At 52.9% G+C, this 26,903-nt stretch overlaps 1 protein-coding gene across 1 annotated transcript; it reads right to left on the reverse strand.

The window, feature by feature from the left end:
• Positions 1-1,264: 1,264 nt before the first annotated feature.
• On the reverse strand, positions 1,265-26,190 carry MAL (mal, T cell differentiation protein). Its single transcript, XM_045979631.1, has 4 exons — positions 25,992-26,190; positions 7,578-7,745; positions 6,030-6,155; positions 1,265-1,837 (listed from the first exon to the last, which is right to left on the reverse strand). The coding sequence occupies exons 1-4, from the start codon at positions 26,082-26,084 to the stop codon at positions 1,763-1,765; spliced, it is 462 nt and encodes a 153-aa protein (XP_045835587.1). The 5' UTR covers positions 26,085-26,190; the 3' UTR covers positions 1,265-1,762.
• Positions 26,191-26,903: the final 713 nt, after the last annotated feature.

The following is a 26,903-nucleotide window of genomic DNA, read 5'->3' on the forward strand; positions in this document are numbered from 1 at the left end:
CTCAATCAACTCTTGATTGCAAATTTTGTTAAACACATGACAAACTTCCTATCATTTCTTCATGATTTTTAATGCATATTTTTCAGGATAAAGCTTCAATCAAACTTTTTGCTCCCAATTACTATGAAATTTTTACTTCAATTTTATTTTAAGTGGATTCACTGAAAGTGGCCTTTGTTCCAGTACAATGACCCTGGGATCACAGGGATAACCTGAAAATACCACAGAGACCCCATTTAGTCAAGGCATCCCTAAGTTGGAAGGGGAGTAAAATGTGCACTTGCTAAACCTCTGCCTGAGGCTTGAATCTTCATTCTATGTGGCTGCTAGCAAGAGGCTGTCCAGCCTCTGCCTGTAGACCTCCATCGCTGGGGGTGCAACTGGTTTTTTGAGACACCTGGTTTGTGCCCAGCTGTGGCATATCATTAAATTCTCCGAGCAAAGGGACAAGGCAGCATTTTAAAATGGAAGCCAGGCTTTCAGGATTCCTAACTGAGCTCCCTCCTTCCTAACGCCCCCTCTCCTTTCAATCCAGACATCCCGCACCTGAAACATGGCACTCACCACTCGTCCTCTTACTTCCTTTCCCTCAGTAGTCTGGTCTGCTTGCTCTCCTTGGGAGTGGCCCAAGGAAATTCTAGAAAACATTTTGTTACCCTCATCCCTTTTTGCAATAGAGCACAAAGCACACTGCCCAGAGAATTTCTGATCAGCTTCACCAGGAGTGAGAAGGAAATTTTGCATCCTGTTTTCTTTTGGCTTAAGGACTTGTGTTTGTTTGTTTGTTTTAAACAGACACCACACCCAGCACTGAGCCCAGTGTGGGGCTTGAACTCATGACCCTGAGATCAAGACCTGAGCAGTGATCAAGAGTGGGGTGCTCAACTGACTGAGCCACCCAGGTGTCCCCTGGCTTAAGGACTTTCTAATGGAGCAGAGACCCCTTTGTCTTGTAGGGGGTCTCTGTTCCACCAGAAAGAAGGGGTCCCCCGGGCTGGTACTTGATGTGTTTCCAGAGAGGACAGAGCCATCGGACAAGCATGGTTGCTGGGGGGGTGGGGTGCAGATACCCAGTGACGTGCTCTCTTGCAGGGTGTACACAGCTGTCCTCTGAACTGACATTTGATGTTGCCTCTCGAGATTCCGTGTAAGCCCAAGGATTCCTCGGAAAGACAACGGAAATGACGGAGTCCCTGATAATTGGGAAATTAAAAACAAACCCCCCCCAAGACCGCACAAAGGTACCGAGCACAAAGGCACTGCATGACGTTTTCCAAAGTTTTATCATCTTCCACCGTGGACATCGGCAGACACTTGCTGGATGAGCTCTACCCCCCAGAACAGGCAGACTATCCGTGAGGATTTGGAAACGGGCCCCAGGATGGGTCCTCAAAAGAGCTCGTGGAAAATTCCAGAAGACAGTTCTCAAGATCTGGTCCAGGGCTTAACAGGGCATCTTGGTTTCGTGGTTACAGTCTCCATTTCCCACCCCCGCGGCCCCCTTTCATAAACAGAAAACAGCTCTAGAAAGACAGCTCAGTCACTGGAGGTTAAACGCCCAAGCCCCCCAACCCCAAGCCCCCCAACCCTGACATGAAGGTATAGGGGAGAGTCAACGTAACACCCACAAGAGACAGAGTGTTGCTTTTTGTTTGGTTTCTTTTTCCCACCCTCGGGAGTATTTCTGAATTCTAAAATGTTACACTGGAAGGAGGGCTGGTCAGTGAACACCGTCTGAGTTTTCAGCAAAAGTTCTGCGGCCTTAAGAAGACTTCCATCTGATGAGAGAAAACACTGCATGGACCACATACAGGAGAGTGGCCACATATGAAAACACCTGGAACCAAGAGAAACAACGATTAATGGGGGTGTACGGGGAGAGCCCATCACTCCCGCAGACATCTTTTCCTGCTGCGCCCAGATGTGGCCCCAGAACGCGCTCAGCACAGAGCACCAGGTGACCCACCGGTCCACAGGACTTGGTGTGCAAGGTCAAGTATCTGTCATCACACAAGTCATCGTGCTGGTGCGACCCAGCTAGAAATGGAGGCCCTCGGAGACCCCTGAAATGACACCCGCTCTCCATGGAAAACGTCCTCCCCCCGCACCAGTAAGGGCAGAGTCCGCCAGTGGTGATTCCGCTGGCCTTGGCTAAGAGAATATGAACACGTGGGTTTGCTGGCTCTGGTTAAGGGCTGGATGTTGTCTGGTCATCCTCAGACACCCACCAGAATTTTCTTCTAGGGATCTTAATTTCATAAGCATGGGCAAGGGTGTCAGGCTCGCAAGAAATGAGGGACTGGGATGGGGAGAAGGCATTAGGGCTTTGGCCAAAAGGAGCAGGGCTTACTGAGAAAGCTGTTGGAAAGATCCAGTCAGGGCTTTGATGATGGGAACAAAGGCCCTGGAAATGGGGCAAATGGTCCCTTTGTCCCTCTCAAGGCCCAGCCTTGTGTTCACGCGGGCACTGTCTATTCCTATCACCTGCTCTGGGTGGCTGGCCTCCCTGAAGGCTTGCCAGCCCCCAAGTCAAATATCTGCACCTGGATTTGTGACCTTGGGTGTGGGGTCAAGAGTTGCCAACCCACGCACGACGTTAGGGCAGCTACGGTTCCGTGACTCTCGGAAATGCTCATAAACATCAGCGGTCCTCATGCCGGCTCTCTCCCTGCCTCCACACATGGGCGAACCCTGCACCCTCATTGGCCAGAGGAGATGACTAAGCCGAGTTACTTAATAACAAATTTAAGCGAACTCATCCGGAAACAGCATCTAAAAGGAGCAGTTCTACGTGACCGAGCATTTGACTGAGCAGCTCCCCAGCCCCCAAACACCTCTCCCTGTCAGATGGGAGCACTTTATTGTCTGGGGAATTCCAGACCCAATGAGAACCTTGGCAGGAATCCCCCTCAGATGTCCCCCGCAGTAGCAGGAAACAGACGCTTATTTTCCAAGTGAGGTCAAGCAATGGCACCCTGGGGACCCTGAGAGCCGGGGACATGAATGCATGTGGCATATACTTGGGCCTTCAGAAACCCCTCTCCCTAAATGGCTGACATTATTGTTACTCTAGATTTCTGCAGAAATTTCCAGCTGCCCTCTCAATTCTCACCAGTCCCAGAGATCCCTCTGGCATAGACTCTCTGAAGGAGAGAGAGAGAGGGAGAAGCATGGCTTTTGAGGCAGCCCCAGCTAAGTAACAGAGAGGGGAGAGGCAGGCCAGATGCTTCCAAAGTCCAGGAATGTGTGGGAGAATGTCTTGAGGTACCTCCCCATTTCTGGGCTTGCTACCCCCTGGATGAAGGAAAGACATGGTCTGGTTGGGCAGGGTCGCCCCTGCAAGCAGATACAGCTGACATTTCAAATAGAGAGACGTGACTTTACATCGAACCAGGCTCCTACATGACCTTTAGCCCAGGGCATTGGCCTGCAGGCAGCGTTTTCATTCTGGATTCTGGCCCTGGGCTTGCCCATGTACATCTTATTCAACATAAATGGGGGGACATGATCAATTGCGGTGTGGATAAGTAGATGTTGGTGTAGTCATCAGCGGAATGCTAGACAGCAGTGAGAATAAACACTCTGCATCTCCACCCAAAAATGTGGATGAGCCTCACGAACCTAAGGCTGAGAGCAAGAAGCCAGACATAAAAGAGTGCACAGTGCATGACTCCATTTCCAAGTTCAAAAGCAGGCACAACTGAACTAGGCAGCTAGAAATCAGGAGGCCGGTGTCCTTCGTTTGGGTGCACAGTGATAGTGGCGGGACAGAGGGACTCTGGGAGCCATGTATTATGTTCTTTTTTTTTTTCTTTGAGGAGGGGAAGGGAGAGAAAACAAACATGTGGGGAGGAGGTTCAGAGAGAGAGAGGGAGAAGCAGATTCCCTGCTGAGCAGGGAGCCTCATGTGGGGCTCGATCCCAGGACCCTGGGATCACGGCCTCAGCAGAAGGCAGAGGCTTAACCCACTTAACCACTTAACCACTGAACCACCCCCATTTATTAAGTTCTGTTTCTCAATTTGGATGCTTGTTGCACAGAGGAGTTCACTTCATGGAAGTTCACCCATCTGTACACTGGCAACCCACTCCCTTCTCTGGATGTATGTTGCATTTTGGTAAGGAGAAAAAGAGGAAAGCTGGAGCACAGGAGATGACAGTGGTTCTCAACTAGAGGTCTATGCCCTGGGCCGAGGCAGTCATTCACCCTAACTGGCTTGTTCCCTGCTGGCCGCTCCATGTGCACTTCACGACTGTCACCTGCAATAACTTTACGGAAGTTGTTGTCTAACACCTTGTTGCTGATGTCTGTTCGGAGAGAAGGCTTCTGGGGTTGGGATGGGGCGAGGTGGCTCCCAACAGAGTCATTGGAAGGATGACAGAGGAGGCGGGATTACCAGCCTCCTGAGGGAAGGGAGAACAACCAAGGTGAGGCCTGGCCACGTTCCTATTTAGAAACCAGCCATCTTGGGAACTGAGCCAAATTGGGAGCCATTCCCACATTGTGGGACATTTGAGGGGATGCCAGGGGCCAGAAGTGGCCATATTTATGGAACTGGAGAGTAGGCTGGGGACTTAAGGAGAATGTGTGTCTTTGGGGTGGGGGAATGGTCCCATAGGGACCTGCAGGCAAGGCTTTCGGGAAATTTCCTCCAGACCCCTCCCTCTGGGAGCAGGAAGAACACCCCCCCAAACCCTTTCCAAGAGCCCAACCATGCCCCTCCCTGTGCGTTTTCTCTCAGCCTCTGCTCTAGTCTTTCCAAAAACTGGGGACAGCACAGTTTTGTCTCCTGCAGCTGGGATCTTGGGATCGATCATCACATTTGACCTCAGGATTCGTAGAACTCACAGGTCGACCTTTAGAGATCTGAGGAGTGCTAGTTCCTAAACCTCTTTCATATTTTTTAAGTGGCTAGAGATACATCGGCTATTGTGAGTTCACATCCGGGTGGTAGCCCTCACATGCAGCCTGGAAGAAGGTTTTAGGAATCAAAACCTTCTCCTACTCTCTGTCTGATTCATTCCATTAAAAAGGGAATCCGGGTTATGCCCTCGAAGTGCACCAGTGGGTCTGGGCCCAAAGTTGGAGACGCTTCCTTCAGAGTCCAGAGGCCCTCATGCACCACGCGCCTTGGCCACACACAGCAGGCACCCCCATTTGTTTTGCCGATGGCGTGAAGGAGGCTCAAGCTCCCGTAGCCCCCATTGCTCACTGTGAGGGCTTGGAGAAAGGGATTTAACATCTCTGTGGTTTTGAGGGAGTCGGACAGGAAGTACGGGCTCATTTCACAGATGAGCACGTTGAGGTACCAGCTCAAGGAAATGGCAGAGGCATGAGCTCCGGCCTTTCCTGCTCCAACAGGTTCTCAGAGCCACTGGGCAGGAAGCATCGTCACGAAGAGCTGAAGGGCCTAACTGCAGCAGCAAACACTCACAGGTCTGGACACGCTGGGCCCAGAAAAGCTTTTGCACAACCCCAGCCCTGAAGTCCGCGGCTTGGTGAGACCCTGGCCACTTGCTTTGACATCTGTGGCCTCAGTGCTTCCCTGGCCTGACTATGTGCTTGAAGGGAAGACCACTCAGGGAGAGCCAGGGCACCCACATGGCCAGATTCACTGCTCCAAACAGGTGCTAAGAGTAGGGGTGACAGAACACCAGCCTGGACACCAGCAACTCCTGACCCTCTTGGAGCAAGCTATCCATGTCCTCAGCATCCTGCTTCCTTATCTGTGAAATGGGTATAATCAGAGCGCCTACATCCTAGTGCTATGGGGAGAGTTAAACAAGATCCGTCATGGAGAGTTCAGACAGTGCCTGACACTCGCGGTCGTTTCCCTTTTGCAAAGCCCACCCCGGCGCAGACCAGAGGGCTAAGGGAGGCTGGGGCACGTCAGCTCCCTCCTCCAGGGCTTTGTTTCTTCAGGAGTCAGTGAAGCAGAAAGAGAGGGAGGGTCCATACAGAGTTCTGCTGACCCTCTCTCTTTGGGCAGGGGGAGCTGGGCCCAGGGGCAAGTGGCCCAGGGGACTCACCACAGCGGAGATGTTCTCGTGGTACTGTTTGTAGGTGTAGCCCTCCTGCATCCCGATGGTGGCCAGAGCTTCCAGGACGGAGGCGCTGAGGTAAAACAGGGCTGCGACACAGTGGTAGGCTGCATCCTACAGGGTCAGAGAGGGCCGTGAGAGAGGGGGGCAGCTGTGGTCTTAGCCAGGCCTGTCTGCCCCCACCTCTTGTACCCTCCTGGCATGGCTCAGGTCCTGCCTTCATCTTCTACTGCTTCCTTTAGGAAAGAAGACCCTTCCTGCCCTGCCCTCTGCTCCGTCCCCCCATCACCCCACCCCGGCCCCCTCCTCACAGAGCATGGGTAACCAGCACTGCCCAGCGGGTTCTAGCTCATGGTGGCGGGGGGCACAGTCAGGACTTTAGGGGAGAAGGCACGCTGCTTTCCCTTGACGTGGGATCGAGGAAGAGCTGGGGGTCAGGAGGGACAGCCTGGGATCTAACCCCCAGGTGGTCACAGTCCCAGTTCAGATGTGGCCTCAGCGACCAGGGCAGGGGGAAAGGGGCCCAGGCCATTTCCACTATGGTTTTGTCTTGTTAGTGTTCAGTTTTTCTTGGGTGGTCGAACTCCAGGTTTGTTTAAAAGCAAAAAAGGACTAGAATGGGGTTTTTAAGTAGCTGTAATTTCAAAAGTCTAAGTAGGGAGTGCCTGGGTGGCTCATTTGGTTAAGTGTCTGCCTACGGCTCAGGTCATGATCTCTGGGGTCCCGGGATTGAGCCCTGGGTTGGGCTCCCTGCTCAGTGGGGAGTCTGCTTCTCTCTCTCCCTCTGCCACTCTCCCTGCTTGTGTTCTCTCACTCTCTAATAAATAAAATAGTTAAAAAAAAAACAAAAAACAAAAAAATATAAAAACTTTTAAAAAAGAGAAAGAAATTCTAAGTAGGAGGCCTTTCGAGAGTAGAGGTCTTGCAAAATGGCCCTGCCCTCTTCTGCCATAGATAAAAGGCAGGTGTCCCATGTGTAAGTTTTACCTGCTTCAAGGACCTGAAGGCAGAATTTAGGCAGAATTAAGACAACAGGCTATCCCTCTGCCACCTCCAAGTCCTTCTCTGGGGACCCTGCTTTAGAAGGTCATCACTGGGCACTGGCCAGGAAGCCTGGCCTCCCACTGGGCAGTTAAGGCCAGCCCCCAGGTCCCTGCCCCTTCCTAAGATGGAAACCAGCTCTCCTGGATGTTGGGAGACACCAGCAGGCACCTGGCAGGTGCAGGCGGATGGGGAAGGGGGCTGGGCTGCTGGTTGTCCATGAAAAAGGCAGTCATGCAGAAGAAAGCCGAGCAGGCCCAATGGGAATTAGACAGCAACAATCAACCTTTGCTTCCACCTTCTCCTGACCTCCTTGCTGTGGGGAGCCCTGGGCTGCTGGGGAGAGCTCAGAGTCGAAGGTCTGGCCAGCTTAGCCTGGGAATGGGGCTAGGAGTCATCAGCGGGACCATCCCCCAGCCCTGGAAAAGCCAGCCTGCCAGTGGAGAGGGTCCAGTACCCACCCGCCCACTTCAAACATTCCGGGCTGTGACTCACCAGGGTGACCCAGGAAGTCTCCCCGCCGTGGGCGCCAATTATGTACAGGACGAGGAGGGTTGTAGTGGCCAGGAAGCAGAACACGGACACAAACATCACCCAACCCTGGATCAGGGGGATGGGCACCAGGGACGAGGCGACCAGGATCCACACCAGGCCCCCAAAGACCTGCGGAGGGAGGAAGGGCAGGGGTGAGCATCAGAGCGGGAAAGCCCGCACCCAGGAAGGGCCAGACATACAGTCATGCTGGGGCATTGCGAGCAGAAAAACAGGAAGGAGGCAGAGAATGGCGGTGGGCATTTTCCTCCCCCAAAACCATTCTTTCTGCCTGCATTGCAGGTCTCAGTCCAATCCCTGCTTGCTTGCCTTTGTTCACATTTTAAATGCGATTTTGATTTTTTATTTAACAAAAATGTATATCACATACTTACATGCCAGGCACCATCCTAAGCACTTCGAAAATATTAACTCAGTTAATTCTCTCAACAACCCTACAGAGAAGGTCCATTTGTCAGATGGGGAAACTGAGGCATGTGGACACTAAGTAATCTGTCCTCCCGAGAAAGGACTTATCTCCTCTAGTATTATCATTATTCTGAGGTTTTATCCTAGATTAAATCCTAATATTTTGACATTAAAAATCTTTCCTTTTATGAAAAGTTAGTGACTAGCAGAATTTTTTTTTTTTTAAAGATTTTATTTATTTATTTGACAGAGAGAGAGATCACAAGTAGGCAGAGAAGCAGGCAGAGAGAGAGGAGGAAGCAGGCCCGATGCGGGGCTCGATCCCAGGACTCTGGGATCATGACCTGAGCCGAAGGCAGCGGCTTAATCCACTGAGCCACCCAGGCGCCCCGACTAGCAGAATTTTTTTGGTCTTTACTTGGCAAAATAATAGATCACATTATGTCATAAGCATATATATATTTTTTAAATTCACCCTTAAATCCCCAAATCCAGGAAGTGCTCTGACTAGTGGGGTCCGGGCTGGAGTAGAGAGGTCAGCCTGCCTCCTTGGGTGGCCTAGGCTGGTGTGAGAGAAGCATTTCCCTGTTGGCGTCTGAAGCCTCAGGGAGCCCCATGTTTTCAAAGAGGAGCACAGGACAGCACAGGAGTCATACCACGCCCCGAGGCCACAGTCCTGGCTCCCTGAGGACAAAAGCACACCCACCAAATCTGGGATTGTCTTCTCTTCCCCTGCCCCTCTTCATTCCCCAGGAAGACAGTTCGGACTTCTCCACTGTCCCCCACCCAGGTAAAGACTGTGCTCGGAAAGGCTGGAACACAGGTGGAGAGGGTTCTGTGGCCAAAGGTCTCCAAGGTCCTTCAGAGCATCTGGGGGCTGAGGACAGGATGCCCTCCCAGCCTTAGATCCCCTGTGGAGTGAACTCAAGTGGTAGCTGAGCCCCCTCTCCTGTATCTGCTGTCCACCAGCTAGGCAAGCCCCCCCCCCCCCGCCCCATCCTCACAGGTGCTCTCTAAGCCTCTCAACTGAGAAGCATCAGGACGGAATCACATTTGAGTAGAAAAATCAGAGCAATGAAGAAACTGGGGTCATCAAACAAAGCCGGGCCTGATGACTCCGATCAGGGCATCTCTGACCAGATCACTTCCTCTACTCTTGAATCTGGGGGTCCGGGAAGGCATCAGCAGAGGCAGTGGGACGCATTTTACAACTTGCAGTCATTGGAGCAAACACTTAAATAAAAACCCTTAGACCACCGTAGCATAAGATCTGTGTGTGTGCCTTTCATCCATAGCTGTCTCTAAGACCACAGAGATGACTTCGCCTTTTCCCTAACGGGCCCTGGCAAAGGGATATGAACGTGCGGGTGGCTGAGAACTTGGCTGAGCATGGCCTGGAGAAGTGGGAGAACAAGCATGCCTATATGGAGGGCAGAAGAAAGGGACTGGGGGATGTTCCTCTCCGGAGCGTCCTTTACTAGGTGCCAGAAGACCGTCCAAGGAGGACTGATCTCAGGTTCCCTCATATGCTCTCAGGGAGCCCTGCCCTTCCTTCTCCTTGTCAGTTCCCAGCACAAAATCGGTGTCCTTGGTTAGTTACAAAATGGTACTATCCCACCATGTGATGGAGGGGGTGAGGTCCCTCTTGTTCATGGCAGACTTCCGGGTGTGGGACACCTGTCCACCTGTATGAGTTAGTTAACCAGCCTTCAGGGGCTCATGTCAGATGCATATGGGTAAACGGGAATGACTTATGGATTTAGTGTGGACGGAGAGTCCTGTGTTAGGGAATCTTGTGAGGGACACTATGGGCCAGAGGTGCTTGCAGGCAGCCAGTGGACATAGCATTGATAACGCTGAATGCCACACCGGGAAAAATGATTCTCTTTTTCACTCTTTGGTTTTTCTAAGGCAAGAGGGGCTCAGGGTTGAGCCAGAGGTCTGGAGCTCCCTTAGAGCAGGGGCTCCTGGAATGGGCTGGCGGCCTGAGCAATGATGCTGTTTTTATTTTTTTTTTAAGATTTTATTTATTTATTCAACAGAGAGAGATCACAAGTAGATAGAGAGGCAGGCAGAGAGAGAGAGAGAGGGAAGCAGGCTCCCTGCTGAGCAGAGAGCCCGATGCGGGACTCGATCCAAGGACCCTGAGATCATGACCTGAGCCGAAGGCAGCGGCTTAACCCACTGAGCCACCCAGGCGCCCCAATGCTGTTTTTATTTTTAAAATAGTGATACAGTTATTTTGGATAAAATTAACTAAAAACCATATGGGGTAAGTTAATGCACTGGTGGTACCAGTCAATGGCAAAATCTGGGAAGATGGCTCTCAGGATGCCATACAGACTCCTGTGACTTTCTCTCCAACTGCTAGTTTTCTCCCTCTGTGGCTTGGCCAGGAATCAAAGGCAGGAAAAAGAAAGTGGAGTCAGAGTGAAGCCACGGCCCAGAGTGCCTGCCACAGAGTCCAGAGCATGTGCTATCGATGTGGCCCCAGTTCTGATGCTGAACTTCTGGCACCCAGTGCAGAGAGGAGCGTTAAAGTTTATCCGGGTGCTTGTCCTGCCTTGCGTGTGTGTCTTTACCAGTCTGACGACGCCGTGATCCAGCTCCCTGGAAAATGAATTCTCTCTCTCTCTCTGACTCTTGGAGCCCATGGTAAGAATACTTGTCCATAGAAGGGAAGCCCGCCCTGGGCTCAGTCCAAGCCCCCTGCTCCCTAGCAGACCTCAGGACCCTATCCTGCCTTTGGGTGTATGACCTTGCAAAGGTCCTTTTAACAAGTATGCTTTTTATTTCTTTGCACGGTTGGTCTATAGCGGCAAGTTTCATAGTGAGATGGTGGGAAGCAATTCTCCCTCTCTCACATGCAGCTTTAATGAGATATAATTCATGTACTGGACAACTCCCCTATTTAAATTGTAAAATTCAATGATTAGAGATTATTTACAGATATGTACCATCACCATCTCCAGACCAACTTTAGGATCTTTTCACCATCTCAAATGAAACCCTGTACCTTTAGCTATCGCTCGCTTCCCTCCCTCCCATCCCTAAGTGACTGCTAATCCTCCTACTTCCTGTCTCTATAAGATTTCCCTATTCTGAACTTCCACATTGAGTTGAATCGTATGACAAAAGATGAGCTTTTATGACTGGCTTTTTTCCATTAATGTAATGCCTTTCAAAGTGAGAAATTCTCTCTCAAGGGGACTTTCACAAAATATCTCTACCATCACAGCACACCCCACTGGCCCATTCTGACCCCTGTCATCTAGGGGACACTGAGTGAACGTGTCTCTGGACACTTTTTTTTTTTTTTTTTTTGGAGTCTCCAAGCTGCCAAGCCGCGAGTTCCCAGGACCGTTCCTGAAGGAAGCATGCCACCAGCCCAGTCTCTCCCCGGAATGGAATGTATTTTAAGTTACCCATCATGGGAAGGCCATGTCCTCAGCACAGATGAAACGACTAAAACCCGGGGTGGGGGTGGGGGTTGCTCCCAAAAGACTGGCAGAGGCCTGTCCTCTACTCCCCCATGGCCCTGCCCAGTGGGTCCCCAGGGTAGGACCCTCTGGGAGGGGTGCTGAGATGGGGACAGAACCCCGAGGACAGGAGGGGTAAGTGACAAAAGACAGCTGAACCATGACATCTACTCTCAACTAGAGGTCTGTGAGTACCGCCCTGCAAACAGGCATCGTGGTTGTGAGAAGCCAGGGGCCGATGCCCGATGCCGGTCGCAAGCCGCCACAGCTGTAGCAGCTGCGCACGCGCGAAGGCGCCCGCTCCTCCCGGGCGGGCGGGCTCCCGCGGCCCAGCCACCACGCAGCGTCTGTGCCACCAGCAGTGGCTTGGGAGCCCTGCCGGACCGGGGTGGGGGAGGGCTCTCCCCGCAAGCCGCTGGACCAGACTGTCGTGGGAGTCAGGCTCTTGGGGCTTGGCCTCCTCATCTGCAAATGGCAGTTTGTGCCACATTGCAGGCTGGAGCGCACTGGCTGACGCTCTGGGTGTGAGTGTGAGGCTTCTGGTGCTGTGCCCAGCACCACCCCCGACCGGAATTAGACGGCGTTCACCCGCGGGGCCCACAGCCCTTGGGGACAGATGCAGACACAGCCGGTTTACAAGGCAGGATGATAACCAGTCCTGAGGGGCCAAAGCAGCCTGGGCTGGGGCAGGGCCCCAGTCAAGTCTTGAAGGGAGAGTTGGACTAACTGGTTTACCAGGCTGAAAGGTCAAGGAGTGCCTTTCCAGGGGGGAGGAAGGAGTACATGATGATATTACAATGTAATGTAATGTAATATAACATAATGTACAGGCAAAGTCCAGAAGATGCTGAAGCCACAGTGAGGGCTTCAGAAGGCCAGGGAGCTGGGCATAAGGCATGCAGTGAGGGGGAGGGGTGGCTGAAGACGGGGCTTAACGGGGAGGACACTAGCGACGGAACCGATCTCTGAGTCAGCATGAAGGCCTTTAAGGCCCCGCTCCATGGAAAACTGGGGTTCAGTGTGAATCATGGGACAAAGCCAGTGCCTGTCCCACTCCACCTACTAAGTGTGCAGAGAGCAAACAGAGAGAACAAGCACAGCACCCACACCTGCGGAGATAAGGCATCCTGGGCAGGGAGCAGTCCACCCCATCCTGACCTCAGGACCCCACTGGCCAAATATTTGTCAAGAGAAGGGGGTAGGTGAGGGTTCAAGCATTTCCCTTTGTAAAGAAAACTCCAAGCAGTTCCCAGGACCACCCCCACCCCAAGCAAGTGCCCCGAGGCAATCATTTGGAAATGTTAGTCACCCAAGTGGAGGCATGACCCCACTTGCCCTTCATCTCTGTCAACAGGTCGGACTTCCCACTGCCCCCTGCCTACACCAGGTCACTGTCCTCCATAACAGACATGGTACAGCTGGCTAGGGTGGTTGCCGGAAATAGTCGCTAAGTTGCATGGCCTGAAAACCATCTGTACTGAGCTCTCTCTGTGAGGCCTAGAACCCCAAGCTGGAAAACGGTGGTGGGTCTAGGCTGGCATTGTAGCTAGCAGCCTTCACGCTATGCTAGAATTGTCTGGAACACCAATGTCTGTGATCTGACTCAAGTGGAGAGAAGGAGCGTTAGACTAGCACATGGAACAGACATCCCAGGCTGTTTGCCAAAAGCCTTAGAACATGGTTCCATAACACAAGCCCTTGGATTATGTCCTGGTAATTCCTGTCAAACAGAGTAAGAACTGGCTCCTATCTCTGATGCCCTGCTTGGCGGTCCAGCGATGCCTGCTGAGGCAAACTCTCCAGGTCCTGACTGGGCTCCCCGTGCAAAACTCCCTCTCTTCTCCCCTCCTCAAGCTTCTGTCCCTGTCTTGCCTTGAATGTGAGGTTAGCTTGTCCTTGGCTGTCCTCCAGATGCTGGGATGTAGCCTCCGTGTCTGTGAATGGGAATGAGCTGGTGATCTAAGGCCCCTTCCCCTGGTGTTTTAGGACTGGAAACCACCCATCTTTAATTCAGGCTGGTTTGGGACGCCAAGCAGAGTTGAGGTTCCTAAGAACCAGGGGTAATATGCAAAACCAGACCAAAAAATTCCAAAGACTTCAAAGAGTTTATATTTGTGCCTGCCCACTCAAATGATTTTTGTAAAAAAAAAAAAAATTCTCAGGGGATAGTCTGTGGGGGAGCTCTCATGTAAACTTAGAGAAGGTTCTCAATTTTTCTTTCTGAATTAATCCACAGGAGGCAGGCTAGCATGGTGAAGGGTACAGACTTTGGAGCCTAAAGTACTAGGTTTCAGTCTCAGCTCTGCCACTTACTAGCTGGGTGGCTGGTTGTTCCTGGTACATTACTTAACCTCTCTGTTCCCTATTTGTGAAACAGCAATAACAACAGTGCCCACCCCATGGGGTGAAATGGGGTTATGTCTGCAGAGTGCCTGACACAAAGTGAGCGCCTGAGTGTTCGTTGTCTCAGCTGTCATAGGATGAGCTGAAGCCTCATCTGTAACCGTGTGAAAGAAAATACCAGCGGATCTGGGATCGCCACACCACAGATATCCACTCCAAACCATACTGGGGCCTAGAATTTAAAAATAATTTCAAAAACATCAAAAAGGAGAAAAACAAATGATCTCCCAGAAATCAAAAGTTGAGAAAAATGTGTCTGCTTCTGTGGAAGGAAACACAAAGGGCATTAAAAAAGGAGAGAGCCTGTCTTCGAACAATGAGTCTTGGTTGCAAAAGGGGCAAAAGGAATCCTCCAGCACATTCTTAAGATTCGTATGGTGTTTCCACAGCTTGTGCCGGGCTGAAAGAGCTCTGCGTCCACAATTGCCCAGTGTCTTTCCTGCGCGGCTGGGATAACTGAGGACAATGCAGGAGAATCGCTCAGATTCTCTGGATATTTTCCTGGGACTCCATTTTACTCTGGTCTTCACAGCCAGATCCTTTCCCAGTCACCAGTCAAGGTGTGAACTAAAGAGGATTTCCCATGCAGGGCTTGGCGCCTTGGAGTCCAGCATCAGAATTCCCAGCGGCTCCGAGGGCATGGTGTGGGTTTCCTGAAGGCACATGTGAACAGGAGTCTGTAATCTGAGCTCTCGAGAAGCAAAGGAAACTGGTTACAGAACGTAGACAGTGACCCAAAACTACACCATCCTGCCACTTGGGTGAGGGGCCACCGATCACCTCCCTGCGAAGGAAAAGGGGAGATGGTAACCCCAGATGAGCCAGGTCCCGGCTGCTGTGAGCTCTGAGCCCTCCGGTGCTCTCATGAGGCCACCAGGAGCAGTAATCTCAATTTGTGTTGAGGGAAATGTCTATACTGACTGGACTAGTGTGTGTGTGTGTGCGCGCGTGAGTGCACTTGTGCCCGAGCGAGGGTGTGGGTGTGTGTGTCGAGGCTGGTTATGGACGTGCTATCACGGAGGAGGGCAACGCAGCAAGCTGAAGTCAAGAAGACGTAAGCACTGGGTGGTGGGAGAAGGCACAGAGTGAGCTCAGAGGGAAAGCGCGAGACCAGACCCCCAAACGTGGAAGCCTTCTCCAAACATCCCCTGGCTCTTCTCTTCAGGTCTGAGACAGAGGCTGCTGACTCTTCCTGTTCTGAGGGGTGGTGATGGCAGGAAGCACCCATGTGGGGCTTTTGCCAAGGTCCCTGGCTCTTGTGTGAGCCCCACCTCCCAGGTGTGGAGGAGCTTAGCCCCCTGCAAGTCAAAGGAGAGGCTTTCTTCACTTGTTCCCTGGTTCACCCCCTCCCTCACTGATTCTGTTATTCGTGCATTTAGCAGATTTTACAGTGCCCTTGACCACGGCCAGCACTGAGGCAGGTACACCCACCGGGGCAGACATATGGAGTCCCTCTCTTCCGTCCAGCCCTGCTGCTAGGCTCCACCAAAAGTGGAGTCAGCCCCTGGTAAAAGTGTCAGGGCCCTGGGGAGGGCGACCCAATAACCACCTCTGCCCAGGACAGGGGCAAAGCCCAGCAATTTGCACAGACCCTCTAGGGAGGTGTCTGGCGGGGGGAGGTGTCAGAATATTCTTCATGTGTGGAGAGTCTGACTGCAAGGCCACTCTTTTTTTTTTTTTTTTTTTAATATTTTTATTTATTTGACAGACAGAGGTTACAAGTAGGCAGAGAGGCAGGCAGAGAGAGAAGGAGGGGAAGCAGGCTCCCCACTAAGCAGAGAGCCCGATGTGGGGCTCGATCCCAGGACCCTGGGATCATGACCTGAGCTGAAGGCAGAGGCTTTAACCCACTGAGCCACCCAGGTGCCCCCGCAAGGCCACTCTTAAGGCAAACACCAGGAGTGGTGTTGAGGCCACCTGACTCAGTTTACCTGTGCAAGTTGCTCCGTCCTCCCCACCCCTTCATCAACAAATTCATCCTTCCATTATGCCATCATCCCTCCCAAGGCAGGCTTAGATAGTATCCCTTTTTCTGGAGGTAAGACCAGGACTCAGGCAGTCTTGAGTCTGGTTGTGAAGAGGGAGATAGAGACTTAAGATTCAAAGGGATAGGGGCTGAGTTCAGGTCCACAGTGGGCATTAACAGGGTGAGTATGGACTGAGAGGAGGGTCCTGTCCAGTCCCTCAATCCCACTTCCCTGAAGTCCTGGGGAAATCTCTTCCACAATATGCACTAGACCTTGGCTTTAAGCTCCGGACGCCGATCACTCCCTCCCGGTGCAGAGGACGGTCACCCATTCCTGAATGAATGAAAAGTTCTTTCGGGTCCACAGAGCTAAGGGCTTTCAGACCAGCATGTCCTCATCTGGATGGAAAAGTTTCCTGACCATACCTATACCCACAGGCTTTACCCGGCAGGATAAACAGAAACCAGGAGGCTCCACGACGAATACCAGTAAGCCATGTGTAAAGAGGGCAAATCCGGGGAAATGCTAGACCCGATGGGCGAGGCTGCAGTGCCTGAAAAACAAGAGGTACTAATGGGAGTCACCACGAGGATAGTAAGGTGGTGAGCAAACAGACAAAACAGGTGTGTACCCTCTGCCGTGAGAAGGAACTGCCCATATAGGGCCGGGGACTTCCTTCCAGGGTCCTAGGGGTTCTTTCTTGGGAGTTGCTGGTGACTCTCAGCTTCATCTTCCATCTGCCCTTGGGGTCAGGGGCTCCTCTTGTGATTCATATTAACCAGGAGAGAGATGAGAAAGCCCCCGGCCTACCAATGCATGCTAAGACAAACGTTTCAGAGGGCACGGTCTGTGCTGGCAACACGGACAGTCTTAGGGTCCGGGCAGGGGACAGAGCCAAGCAAGGGTCTGCTGTATAGGTGCCAAGTGCCAGGAAAGGAGTGCTCTCAGGGTGGGCTTCCCGGTGGAGGTGCTGAGGAAGTCTGGGCCCAAAGGATAGAGGGCTTAGTCCCACCATGCCACCTGCACTAAAGGAACGCCTCCTGTGGAGACCAGCGGAGGACTATGGGCTGGTTCTGGAAAGAGTCCTAAGACACAAAAGTGAGGTGGGACCCTTCCTGTCAGATCCCGCTCTAGAAACATGTTTGGCTTATCACCAGCCACAGGGCAGGATTGAAGCTCGGAGAGGTGGGGGCATTCGTTTGTCCAGAGGCCGCCCTCTTACTGAACCAATGCTCTCCCAGACGGCAACACACTGACACTGAAGACGAATCATTTTCGTCAGGCTTAATCCCAGGCCCACTGGCGACTGGTCCCTTCCCCTTGGGCAGATGCAGCAGTTTGCAGGGCACTGAGAATTCACAAAGCACTCCCCACCCATCCTGGCACCGAGCTGGCAGGGTGGTGCGTGAAAGAGGTTTAAGGCATCCCCTGGCCCCGAGGCAGAAGGCAGGACAGGAGTGCCACAGCCTCCCTTCCCCCTGGCCACCCCAGCAGGCTGGCCGGGGGAGCCCTCAACAGAGGAGGCCCTGGGAAGGCCCTGCAGAGGGCGGCATCTGTGTGTACTTGACAATCTCAGAGACGAGTCAAGTGTGCCCTCAACAGCCCCACCCACTCCCAAATCTCACTCGCCCCCAGCCTGCCTGAGAAGGGCATCTAAGGCCAAAGGTGGATTGGGATGGGTCTTCCGGCCCCCATCCTGCAGTCGCCTCCTTTTCGCAGGGATTGGCCCGTTGATCTCAGAGCAGGTGTGTGAGTCATTAATAAATTAATAACAGGTGTACTTAAGAGCTATTGAACCGTAACTACGTGCATCGTGTCGTTAAGAGCTTTCTGCATACGACACTCATTCACGTATTTCTCACAGCAATCCTTGCGGCAGGTGCTATTAGCCCCATTTTACTGATGCAGAAACCAAGGCACAGTCACCTGCTCATGTCCCCACAGCCGCTGAGGACCAGCTCCCACAGGCTGGCTGGGGAGCCTGAGTCAGCTGCCCCGTGCGTGAGGCAGTTACCCAAGGCAGCTCACAAACAGTTCACGGCAAAGTCTCCCCCTGTCTAGGGTCACTTTGGCAATGGCCTTGAGAACAGCAACGTGGAATAATAGAAGACTAGTCCCTTAACCTTCACCGGGCTCCCAGCCACCCTGGGTCTGGAGAGAACGGCAAGGGAGGTGGCTTCCGGAGCGGGCCTCCCTTCCCCCACCCCTCCACTTGTTCAATAGGCTCTGTTCTTTCAGAGGAAGAGAATACCAAGGTTTTGTGTTTAACACCAGAAAACAAGCAAAAGATCAGAACACTGAAGGACGTCACTCCCTCTTCTGTATGGCACAGGCCTGTGGTTCTCATCCCTGGGTCCATCGGCAAGACACTTGTCATGAGCTTCACCCTGCCCCCCCCACCCCTCCTAACAGGTGTAAGGATCCCAGCTTCACTTTCTTTCCTTCCCTGTTGGCTTGGTTCCTGGACTGTCCCCCCATTTAGAGCCTGCACCCTTGGTTTTCTGAGGGCCTTCTTCAAACTTGGATCCAGGAGTTTGGGTGGGGAGGAGGGTACTCCTGCCCTCTCCCTCCTCCTCCTCTTTCTCCCCCCTCCCCTCTCAGAATCCGGGGCTATGGGGCTCGGTGTGAAATTTCAGGGCAGCTGGGACTGGCTGCGCCTTCTCCCTCTGCCCGCGCATATCCATGTGTGATGGCTGGTGACAAGGCTTTTCTTTTCATTCCTACATATTTTTCTGAGGCCTTAGGGCGTTGTTGTGCTCCTGTGTGGGCAGAACATTAGCTATTAATGAGGTGGGAATGGTAGAAGAGTCTGGAGCTGAGCACGGCAAAAAATGAATGCCAGTCCATGACCCTGGGAAATAATGATGCTGCTGGGGGCCCAGCAGGAGCTAACCAGGAGCTAGAACTTTCCACTAGAATGTAGAAGGCAGGTCGGGGCCCCATGAGGCAGAGAGTACCAGGAACCTTCCCCAGGCCCCCAGAAACCATCTGAAGCCCGTGAGGAGTGAGTCTGCACTTGCCCATGACATCAGAGTTTCTGGAAGAAGGCATGCCACTCACTTGCTGTCCTCGCGCCCATCAGCCCCAGAAGAGAACGTCTGCTGGAGGAGGATCTTAGTGTCTGCCCCTGGGGGCCTTTAATTCAAAACACTCTGTCCAGGGACTGATATTTGAGAGTCCAAAAGAAAGCCCCAGACGGGCTTGTGCGGGGGCTGGAGGCCAGGGTTTAACCATGAATCAATCCATGAGGACTCAGCCCCTAGCCCTGTCCAGGCCGGCCGGCCCGCCCCATCCCACCTCAAGGCAGGGCCCAAGTTGCCCAGTCCCCACCCCGAGAATGGGCCTTTCCCTGAGAATGGGCCTAATCCCGGAGCCCAGCCACGCCGCCGTTCCAAAGCGTGTGCAGAACTGGCCTAGGCTGTCCACACGGCGCCCTCCCCCACCCTCTGCAGGGCGTGGCAGGCGAAGGTGCAAACAATCAGCCTCTGGCCCTGACCCAGGCTGAGTTACCTGAGTGTGAGCGCTCCCCGTCCCCGGTGGTAGTGGCCTCCGGGATCCTCCTCCTCTCTCTTGAACTCGCCCCTCTGACAGAGAGGATGCCTCATTCCCCGGAGGTATCAGCCCCTCTGTGTCAAGCCAGGGGGTGACCTATGGGAAGCTGAAAAGCAACCTTTTTCCATGTAGCCTGTGATGACATACGGGTGACCGTGCGGGAGCTGAGCCCCATCATCGCACTCAACAGTTTCCAGAGAACAGCTCCAAGTCACTGACTCCGATCAAAGCAGTCCTCTCTGGTTCTTGAAAAACCAGAAAAGTCATTTCTCAGCTCCAAGAACAAACCCCTGAGAGACCTCTACGTATCACTCTTCCCCTCTCTTTAGAGAGGAGGAAAGGAGAAGGGCCAGACAGGGTTCTTACTCCCTTTGAAACAGCTACAGAGAGGGGCCCCAAACGCAATGCAAAGACACAGGGTCAGGAGTCAGTGGGCACAGCCAGTGAAGGCCAAGCTCAGCCACTGCCCAGCAGGGCCAACTCCCACTCCCTGTTGACTACGGAAGAGGTCCCTGGCTCCGGGCAGCGGGGAAATTTCCCCAGGAGCACAGGGGGTGCTTGCCTTGAACCTAGGAGAAACTTTAGGGCATCTGATTCCCTCCCCCGGCCTCTCACTGAGAACCGTCTCTACCACCTTGCCCCCGGTGGAAACGTCGAGGGGGTGGGCTGGTCTACCAGTGGCCACTCCAAACCTTGCTGAGTCAACGGCTCAGCAAATGCAGATTCTTGGGCCCAGGCTTGACCTAGTGGCTCAAATCCCTCTGAGTGTGTTTTTGACAAGCAGACCCAGGGGCTGGGAACTCCCCAGTGGGGGAGAGAAGGTGCAGCGGGCAAAAGTTCATTGTGGGTGTTTGGGTGAAGGCAGAAATGGGGACATGACTTGCTGCCATTCCAGGAAGTGCCACCCTGGAGACTGAGTGACCTGAGCAAACTACACCCTCCCCCCGGCCCCCAGTCTCCTCCCAGCTCAGAAAAATGAGGTTCCTATGAGTCCCCATGCTGTCTTCTCAGTGTAACCAGAGGGCAGACCACCCACCAGAAAACTGCTGTATCATTCCCTACTTCTCCCCTGCCCCCACAATGTGGCTCTGTAGGGTGGCTGTCCCCCCACCCCGGGCGGGGAAAATCTAGGGCAGGTCTCAGGATTCACCCGGTCACTCTCAAATAATAAAAGTCCCCAGTCATTTGGGGTCAGAGAAACAGTGTCCTGGGAGTAACTACCGTGTCCAGTTCACTGTGAGAATCGGAACTGCAAACCTACTCCAGGTGGAGCCCCCACTCCACTTTCACCCTGAAAAGTGCCCCCTAGGAGCCTTGGCTCTCACCACCCCCTTCTCTGCCTTCCCCGGGTCTCTCTTTACTCCCAGCCATTCTGTCAGTGGCTTTTCCTCCTTGCCAGGCTGCAGAGGCCGTAGCTCCATTTTCAGGCATTTCCTTCACAAGTTCTGAAGGTGGGACGGGGCAGGGGTGGGGGGGATGATGGATCATCAGTACCCGGCACTTTGTGAGAGAAGTTTCCTCTGGCCCTGGCCAGGGCTGGGACAAAAAACTTCCTATGTTAACATCTTGTTCTTGAACGGGGCGGGGGGAGGGGGGCAAGCGTCACAGAGCCCCTGGCTTAGAAGGGAAGAGGAGGAAGGGGAAGCGGAGACTGTGGTCCCCCAAAGGAGAAGTCCTCCTTGGGTGGGGACAGGAGGACAGGCCAGAAGCAAAGCCCCGGCTTGAGTTTTGGGAAAGAGGACATTTGGGGTGCCCCTGTGACCGCACTGCCTTCAACAGGAATGTGACCTGTGTGGCTCACACCATCTGATTGGCTCAGCCTTCTACTTCCTGCCACGGCCCTGCAGCTTTCAGAGGTCTGCATAGGGGTGCTGGGCCAGGGTGAAGTTGCCAGACAACACCCCCCACCCCTCCCCTGAGCCACCACCCTTCCCTGCCCCTTCGGGCAGTTTCCTGGCCTTGGCAGGGGAGGGGAGCTCCACCCTGTTGGCCTTGGACACTGGCAACTGTGACTCCCAGGCTACTGGGAGGTCAGGCATGGGAGTTTCAGCTGTGAGTAATCAGCTCAATGCACTACAGATTTAAAACATACCAAGCATTTCTCACTCATTGGATTAGCAGAAAATTGCAAATTCTAATGCAATCATGTATGGCAAGGATGAGGGACAATGAGCACTTTCACACACTGCTGCGGGGAGCTGGAAGGTCCAGGTTTTGCTTGAAACGTATACACTTTGGGAACCTTCTTTATTAAAGAATACAACATAAGGCAGGGTCTTAGAAGGGGCCTGAGCTTAATGATGCGCCATCAGCTTCCAGGTAACACGGCTTCTGGAACATGTCCGTTGGAACCATCCTCTGGCACCCCGATGGGGTAACAGCTGGGAAAAGGAAGAAGTGAATTCCCTATGAACCAGGAAGTCACATCCTCACTGGGTGTTCTGGGAAGAACTTCCTCACATTGAACTAACAGGGCACATGCAAGAAGGTTCTTGGCGATGCTAGCAGCAAGCAACAAACTGAAAACAGCCAACGCGTCCATCGAGAGAAGAACAGGTAAACAGCGTCAACCCGTGGGATGTTACTATTTTCAGGAAGTGACAACATATAAAACAATGCCACGCGCAGTCCACCCCGAGTGAGGCAGGCAGTCTAGGTTTAAATCAGCTCTGCTTGGGAGTCATGAACACCACGTACAGCCCGGGGATTGTCCTGAGGATGGAGGGAAGAGGAGACGATTGCGGAAAAGCCGATGGTTTTAGATGCCATCTGAAAAGCTTTATTTCCCGAATACTAAAAGTCAATCAGGCCAAATATTAAGATTTGACAAAGCATAGTGATAATCATGTGGGCGCCTCTTCTGTAATATGAAGTATTTCTTGATTTTCTTTAAAAAACTGAAGGGAAGTCTCCATAACATAAAACGAACCATCTTAAATTGACCTGTTCAATGGCGTTTAACACATTCACCACCTCTAACTCCAAAACATTTTTGCCACCCCAAAAGGAAACCTTGTTCCCATGAAGCAGTTGTTCCCCTGTTCTCCCTCTCATCTCAGTCCATGGACAACCACCGGTTTGGGTTCTGTCTCTATGGATTTACCTATTCTGGATGTTTTACATAAATGGAATCATATAATTCATGACCTCTGGTCGCTGGCTTCCTGTACTTGGCATAATGTTTTCAGAGTTTTTAACTTTGCAGTATGTACAAGAACTTCCTTCATTCCTTTCTGTGACTAGAGAATTTCCCGCTCTATGGACAGATCACAGTCTGTCTATCCATCCACTGAACTGGGGCCGTTTCCACCTGCCGGTTATTGTGAACAGTACCGCTAGGAATACGCAGGTACATGTACTCATTCAGGTCCCTGCTTTTAATTATCTTGGTTAAAAATCTAGCCATAGAATTGCTGGGTCATATGGTAATTCCTTTTTTCAGGAACCACCAAACTGTTTTCCAGAAGCAGAACACCAGCAGTGTATGAGGGTTCTAATTTCATCCTGACCAAAACTTGGTATATTCTGTTTTTTTTTTTTAAATAATAATCACCATAATTTCATGCAAATCTGTACCCCACTGTGGTTTTTATTACATGTTCCTTATGATGAATGATGCTGAACCTCTTCACATGTGCTTATGGGCCATTTCTACAGCTACTCTGGAGAAATGCCTATTCAAATTTTTTGCACATTTTCTAACTGGGTTACGTGTCTTTTTGTCATTGAGTTGTAATAGTCCGTAATTTAAAAAAAATAACAAAAAACCCTCCCAGAGTCCTTTAACTCCCTACTCTTTTCACACATTTAGACACATACAGCTTCCTCTCTACAATGTTACAACACAGGCAAAGGAAAATTTAAAGGGCCAGTGTCTGCTTTCTTTTCTGCTCTCTCAGGCACCCCGTGGGCAATCCCCACCCTGGAGAGGAAGAAAGATTCAGAGACACACTGGGGCAACTAAGGTCTCCTGGAAAGTTGGGAGGAAGGAAAGGAGGTGGGGAAGTAGGGCTGAGATTAAGGAGAAAAAAAAAATCACTCCTTTTTAAATTTATTTATTTATTTATTTTATTTTAAAAGATTTTATTTATTTATTTGACAGACAGAGATCACAGGTAGGCAAAGAGGCAGGCAGAGAGAGAGGAAGGGAAGCAGGCTCCCCGCCAAGCAGAGAGTCTGATGTGGGGCTGGATCCCAGGACCCTGGGATCACCCAGGCGTCCCACTGAGCCACACAGGTGCCCTCTTTTTTTTTTTTTTTTAAGATGTATTTATTCATTTCAGAGAGAGAGAATGCAAGTGCCAGAGGATGAGTAGGGGGAGCGTTAGAGAGAGACAGAGAGAGAGAAAGAATCTCAAGCTGATTCCCTGCTGAGCACAGAGCCCAGTGAGGGTGAGGGCGGGGCTTAATCCCAGGACATCGGGATCATGACCTGAGCCGAAACCAAGAGTCAGGTGCTTAACCAACTGAGCCACCCAGGTGCCATTAAGAGAAAAAAAAATCACTTCTAACACAGCTGAGAGGTTGATTTCTTATCAAGAGAGAATGATTTCTTATAGAAGCCCCTACCATCTCTGGTCACAAAACTGCTGGGAGGTGTAAATTTCCACTAATCCATGGTTCCGAGATTTTGCACACCCAACCTTCCACTTTCACTTACTGGGATGTGGAGGTGGTATCCTCCCATCCCCACCCAGCAGATGGCTCTGCCTGGCTGGGCTGTTCCTACCCTCAGGGGCCCTCCTTCCCCTAAACTGTGATACCAAGAGGAGGCAGACAGTACTGGGAGATTGTCCCTTCTGGGAGCCCCCCCCCCCCCCAACCAGTGCCACCTACAACCCACCTGCTGCCCCTGAGCCCTTTCTTGCCAGGGCAAGAGGAGAAGATCACAGTCTTCTGCCTGGAGCGCAAGTAACACACTCTCCTGATTCTTGTTTTAATGCTCCTCAAACAGCTACAAAGGTAGAATAAGCCACTCATAAGGGCAATTTAAGAGACACTAGGAAGACCTTCTGTTGGTTAAAAGTCTCTCTTGCCCCACCACACCTCACCATTAGCCGTCATCTCTTTCGGTTATGAAACTCCGCCTTTGTAAATGCAGTAGCCTCTGAAGGAACCACCCATGACTGACTCCCAAGTCAGAGGGTCTATATGCTCTTTTCAGAAATCCAGCCTTGGGCAAGCACTGCCTAACTGCCGCATGGCTCAGACAAGCCATATAGGAAAAGAATGTTCTAGTGAATGCAAGCCCCTCCCCTCTAGGCTTGGGTGCCCCTATCCACAAAAGATGGGGCTGGCCTTAGTGGTGTTCAGGGTTTTCTCGATTAGATTAGTGGTGTCAAGGGTTTCTTCTAGATGTCACTTCCTTGATTCTGGCTAGCTCCAGGATTTGAAATCATTCTGGATACATCCCGGTTTGGGATCAACTCAACACACACAACTTCAGTAATAGGGTGTCCTCAGGCCACCTCAGTCCCCTCACCCTTTTCCCCAAACCCTCCACAGAGAGTAGAACCTATTCCCTTTGCTGTTCACACCCTCCCACCTCCCATCAGACAATAAGAAGCCGAGATCCCGTTTTTAAACAGTTAGGTTTGGACAATTTCTTTTCCAACCAACCCTCCAGGCAGCCACTCCGGCAGTGGGGTGCAGGGAAGGAGTCTGGGTGGCCGCCACGCAGCACACCCACAGAGTAACTACACCAGCCCCCTCCCAGGTAAGGGTCTGTGGCTCCTGCCGAGTTTCGGCCGAGGGAGGGCGGTCTGAAGCGTCTCTGCAGTTATCCCCTTACTAGGAGCCTGGCGTGGGAAGCGTTCTTGGGCCACCAGCGGTGGTGGCGGCGGCGGCGGAGACAGCGCGGCTCCGGCTCCAGCTCCAGTAGGGACTCGTGGGTTTCCTGCCGCTCAGGCCAGCCCCTCTCCATTACGCCCACCCGCAGCACAGGGCAAAATGACCGTGGCCAGCAAACGATGGCCTGTTCTATTATTTCCAGATCAAAGTTGTGGCAAGTACCTTCACTCGCCAGAAACTTTCAAAGGCCAGAAGAGAATAATTCAGATTCAGCTCCTCCCAGAACACCAACCCAATCTCCAGGCGTCGGTTGGCGATACGTACTCCGGTTTCTTTTGACGTTTTTTTGTTTGTTTGTTTGTTTGTTTTTTTAAACGAAATCCTAACCCTGGGAGAAGCTGGGCACTCGTACAAGGACGTTGCTCTCCAATAAGGGCATACTCTGCGCGGCTCCTGTGAAGCGAGCTGGGAGCGCGGCTTTGAAACCAGCGCACCGCAAGTGGACCCAGGCCTGCTTCCAACATTTGACCCATGTTGCGAATTTGGCTTTTCCACCTAGGTCCTGGAGACTGCTTACGCCCATTGCCCTTGTCTAGAGGGGGCCAAACGACCAGGCTGGGGGTGGGAGGAGAGAGGCTTTCCTCACTCCAGCCCCGCTCCCCAGATGCTCCGCGGACCTCTGCGCAGCTTGCGGACCGGTCCGCCACCACCCATCCCGCCCCTTCCCCGGCACCGGCGCCAACGCGCCAGCCACTCACAAACTCGAAGATGAAGAGCAGGTCCGGGAAACTGCTGAAGACCGCGACGCCGCTGGGCAGGGTGCTGCCCCCCGACGCCGCTGCGGGGGCCATGCCGGCGTGCTGGCGTCAGCCTCGGGACTGGACGCGCGCGGCTCCGGCTCTGCGCTGACCGCTGGCCTGCTCCGCGGAGCCCAGTGGCCTGGGCGCCCCCGCGCGCGGGTTAAGAGTAGGGGAGCCCGGGGCGAGGAGGGAGGAGCCGCGGTCCCCGCCCGCCCTGTCCCCGCCCAAGTCCTAGACGCCCGCAGCCAGGGATCTGGCTGGAGCGCGGCGGGTGCGGTTCTGACCCGCCCGGAGGGCGCGCTGCGGGCTTGTGGCGCTGCGGGCGGGAGATGGACTCCCGGGTCCCACCTTCGGCGCCACCTCCCACCTGGAGCGGGACAAAGCCACTTGGGCTTCGCACGCTTCGCACGCTTTGCACGTGATCACCATCCCTTAAGAATGATAACCATGAATCACTAGGCCCCCAAACTCCCCATCGTGACACCCCTAGGGTCCACATTGCTTTGAGTGTTCCTAAGTTGGGTCTCCTTCATCTTTCCTCTGGGTGCGTTGATCCGCCTTGATCCGCGCTCAGGCTCCAGGGGGGACGAGTTCTGAGTTTTGCCCTCGGTTGCAGGCTGGGAGGTCTGCGGGGGCGGCGCCGAGACCAGCTCTGGCCATCCACCCCTTCTCCCCGCGCCTTCCGAGCGCAGCGCGCGGTCCACTCCACTGTGCATTGGAGCTGCGAATCTGTCTGAGGGTAGCAGTTTGCTCCCAGCCCTGTGACCCTCCCCTCCCCTGACCCCGCCCCCGCCCCCAGGAGGGCTGCTGCTGGTGGTGCTGGGGCAAGTCCCCTTCGAATTCAAGGGCAGGGAGGGGCACATTCAGAGC

The sequence above is a fragment of the Meles meles genome, chromosome 15 (genome assembly GCF_922984935.1).
Source record: "Meles meles chromosome 15, mMelMel3.1 paternal haplotype, whole genome shotgun sequence".
NCBI classification, from domain to species: Eukaryota; Metazoa; Chordata; class Mammalia; order Carnivora; family Mustelidae; genus Meles; species Meles meles.

Excerpts from the sequence above, each read along its gene's own strand:
- MAL (XM_045979631.1), bottom strand. The coding sequence starts at position 26,084 with ATGGCCCCCGCAGCGGCGTCGGGGGGCAGCACCCTGCCCAGCGGCGTC. Across the intron at positions 7,746-25,991 it reads TGCTCTTCATCTTCGAGTTT|GTCTTTGGGGGCCTGGTGTG; the intron begins GTGAGTGGCTGG and ends CTCCCTCCGCAG. Across the intron at positions 1,838-6,029 it reads ACGAGAACATCTCCGCTGTG|GTGTTTTCATATGTGGCCAC; the intron begins GTGAGTCCCCTG and ends TCTTGGTTCCAG.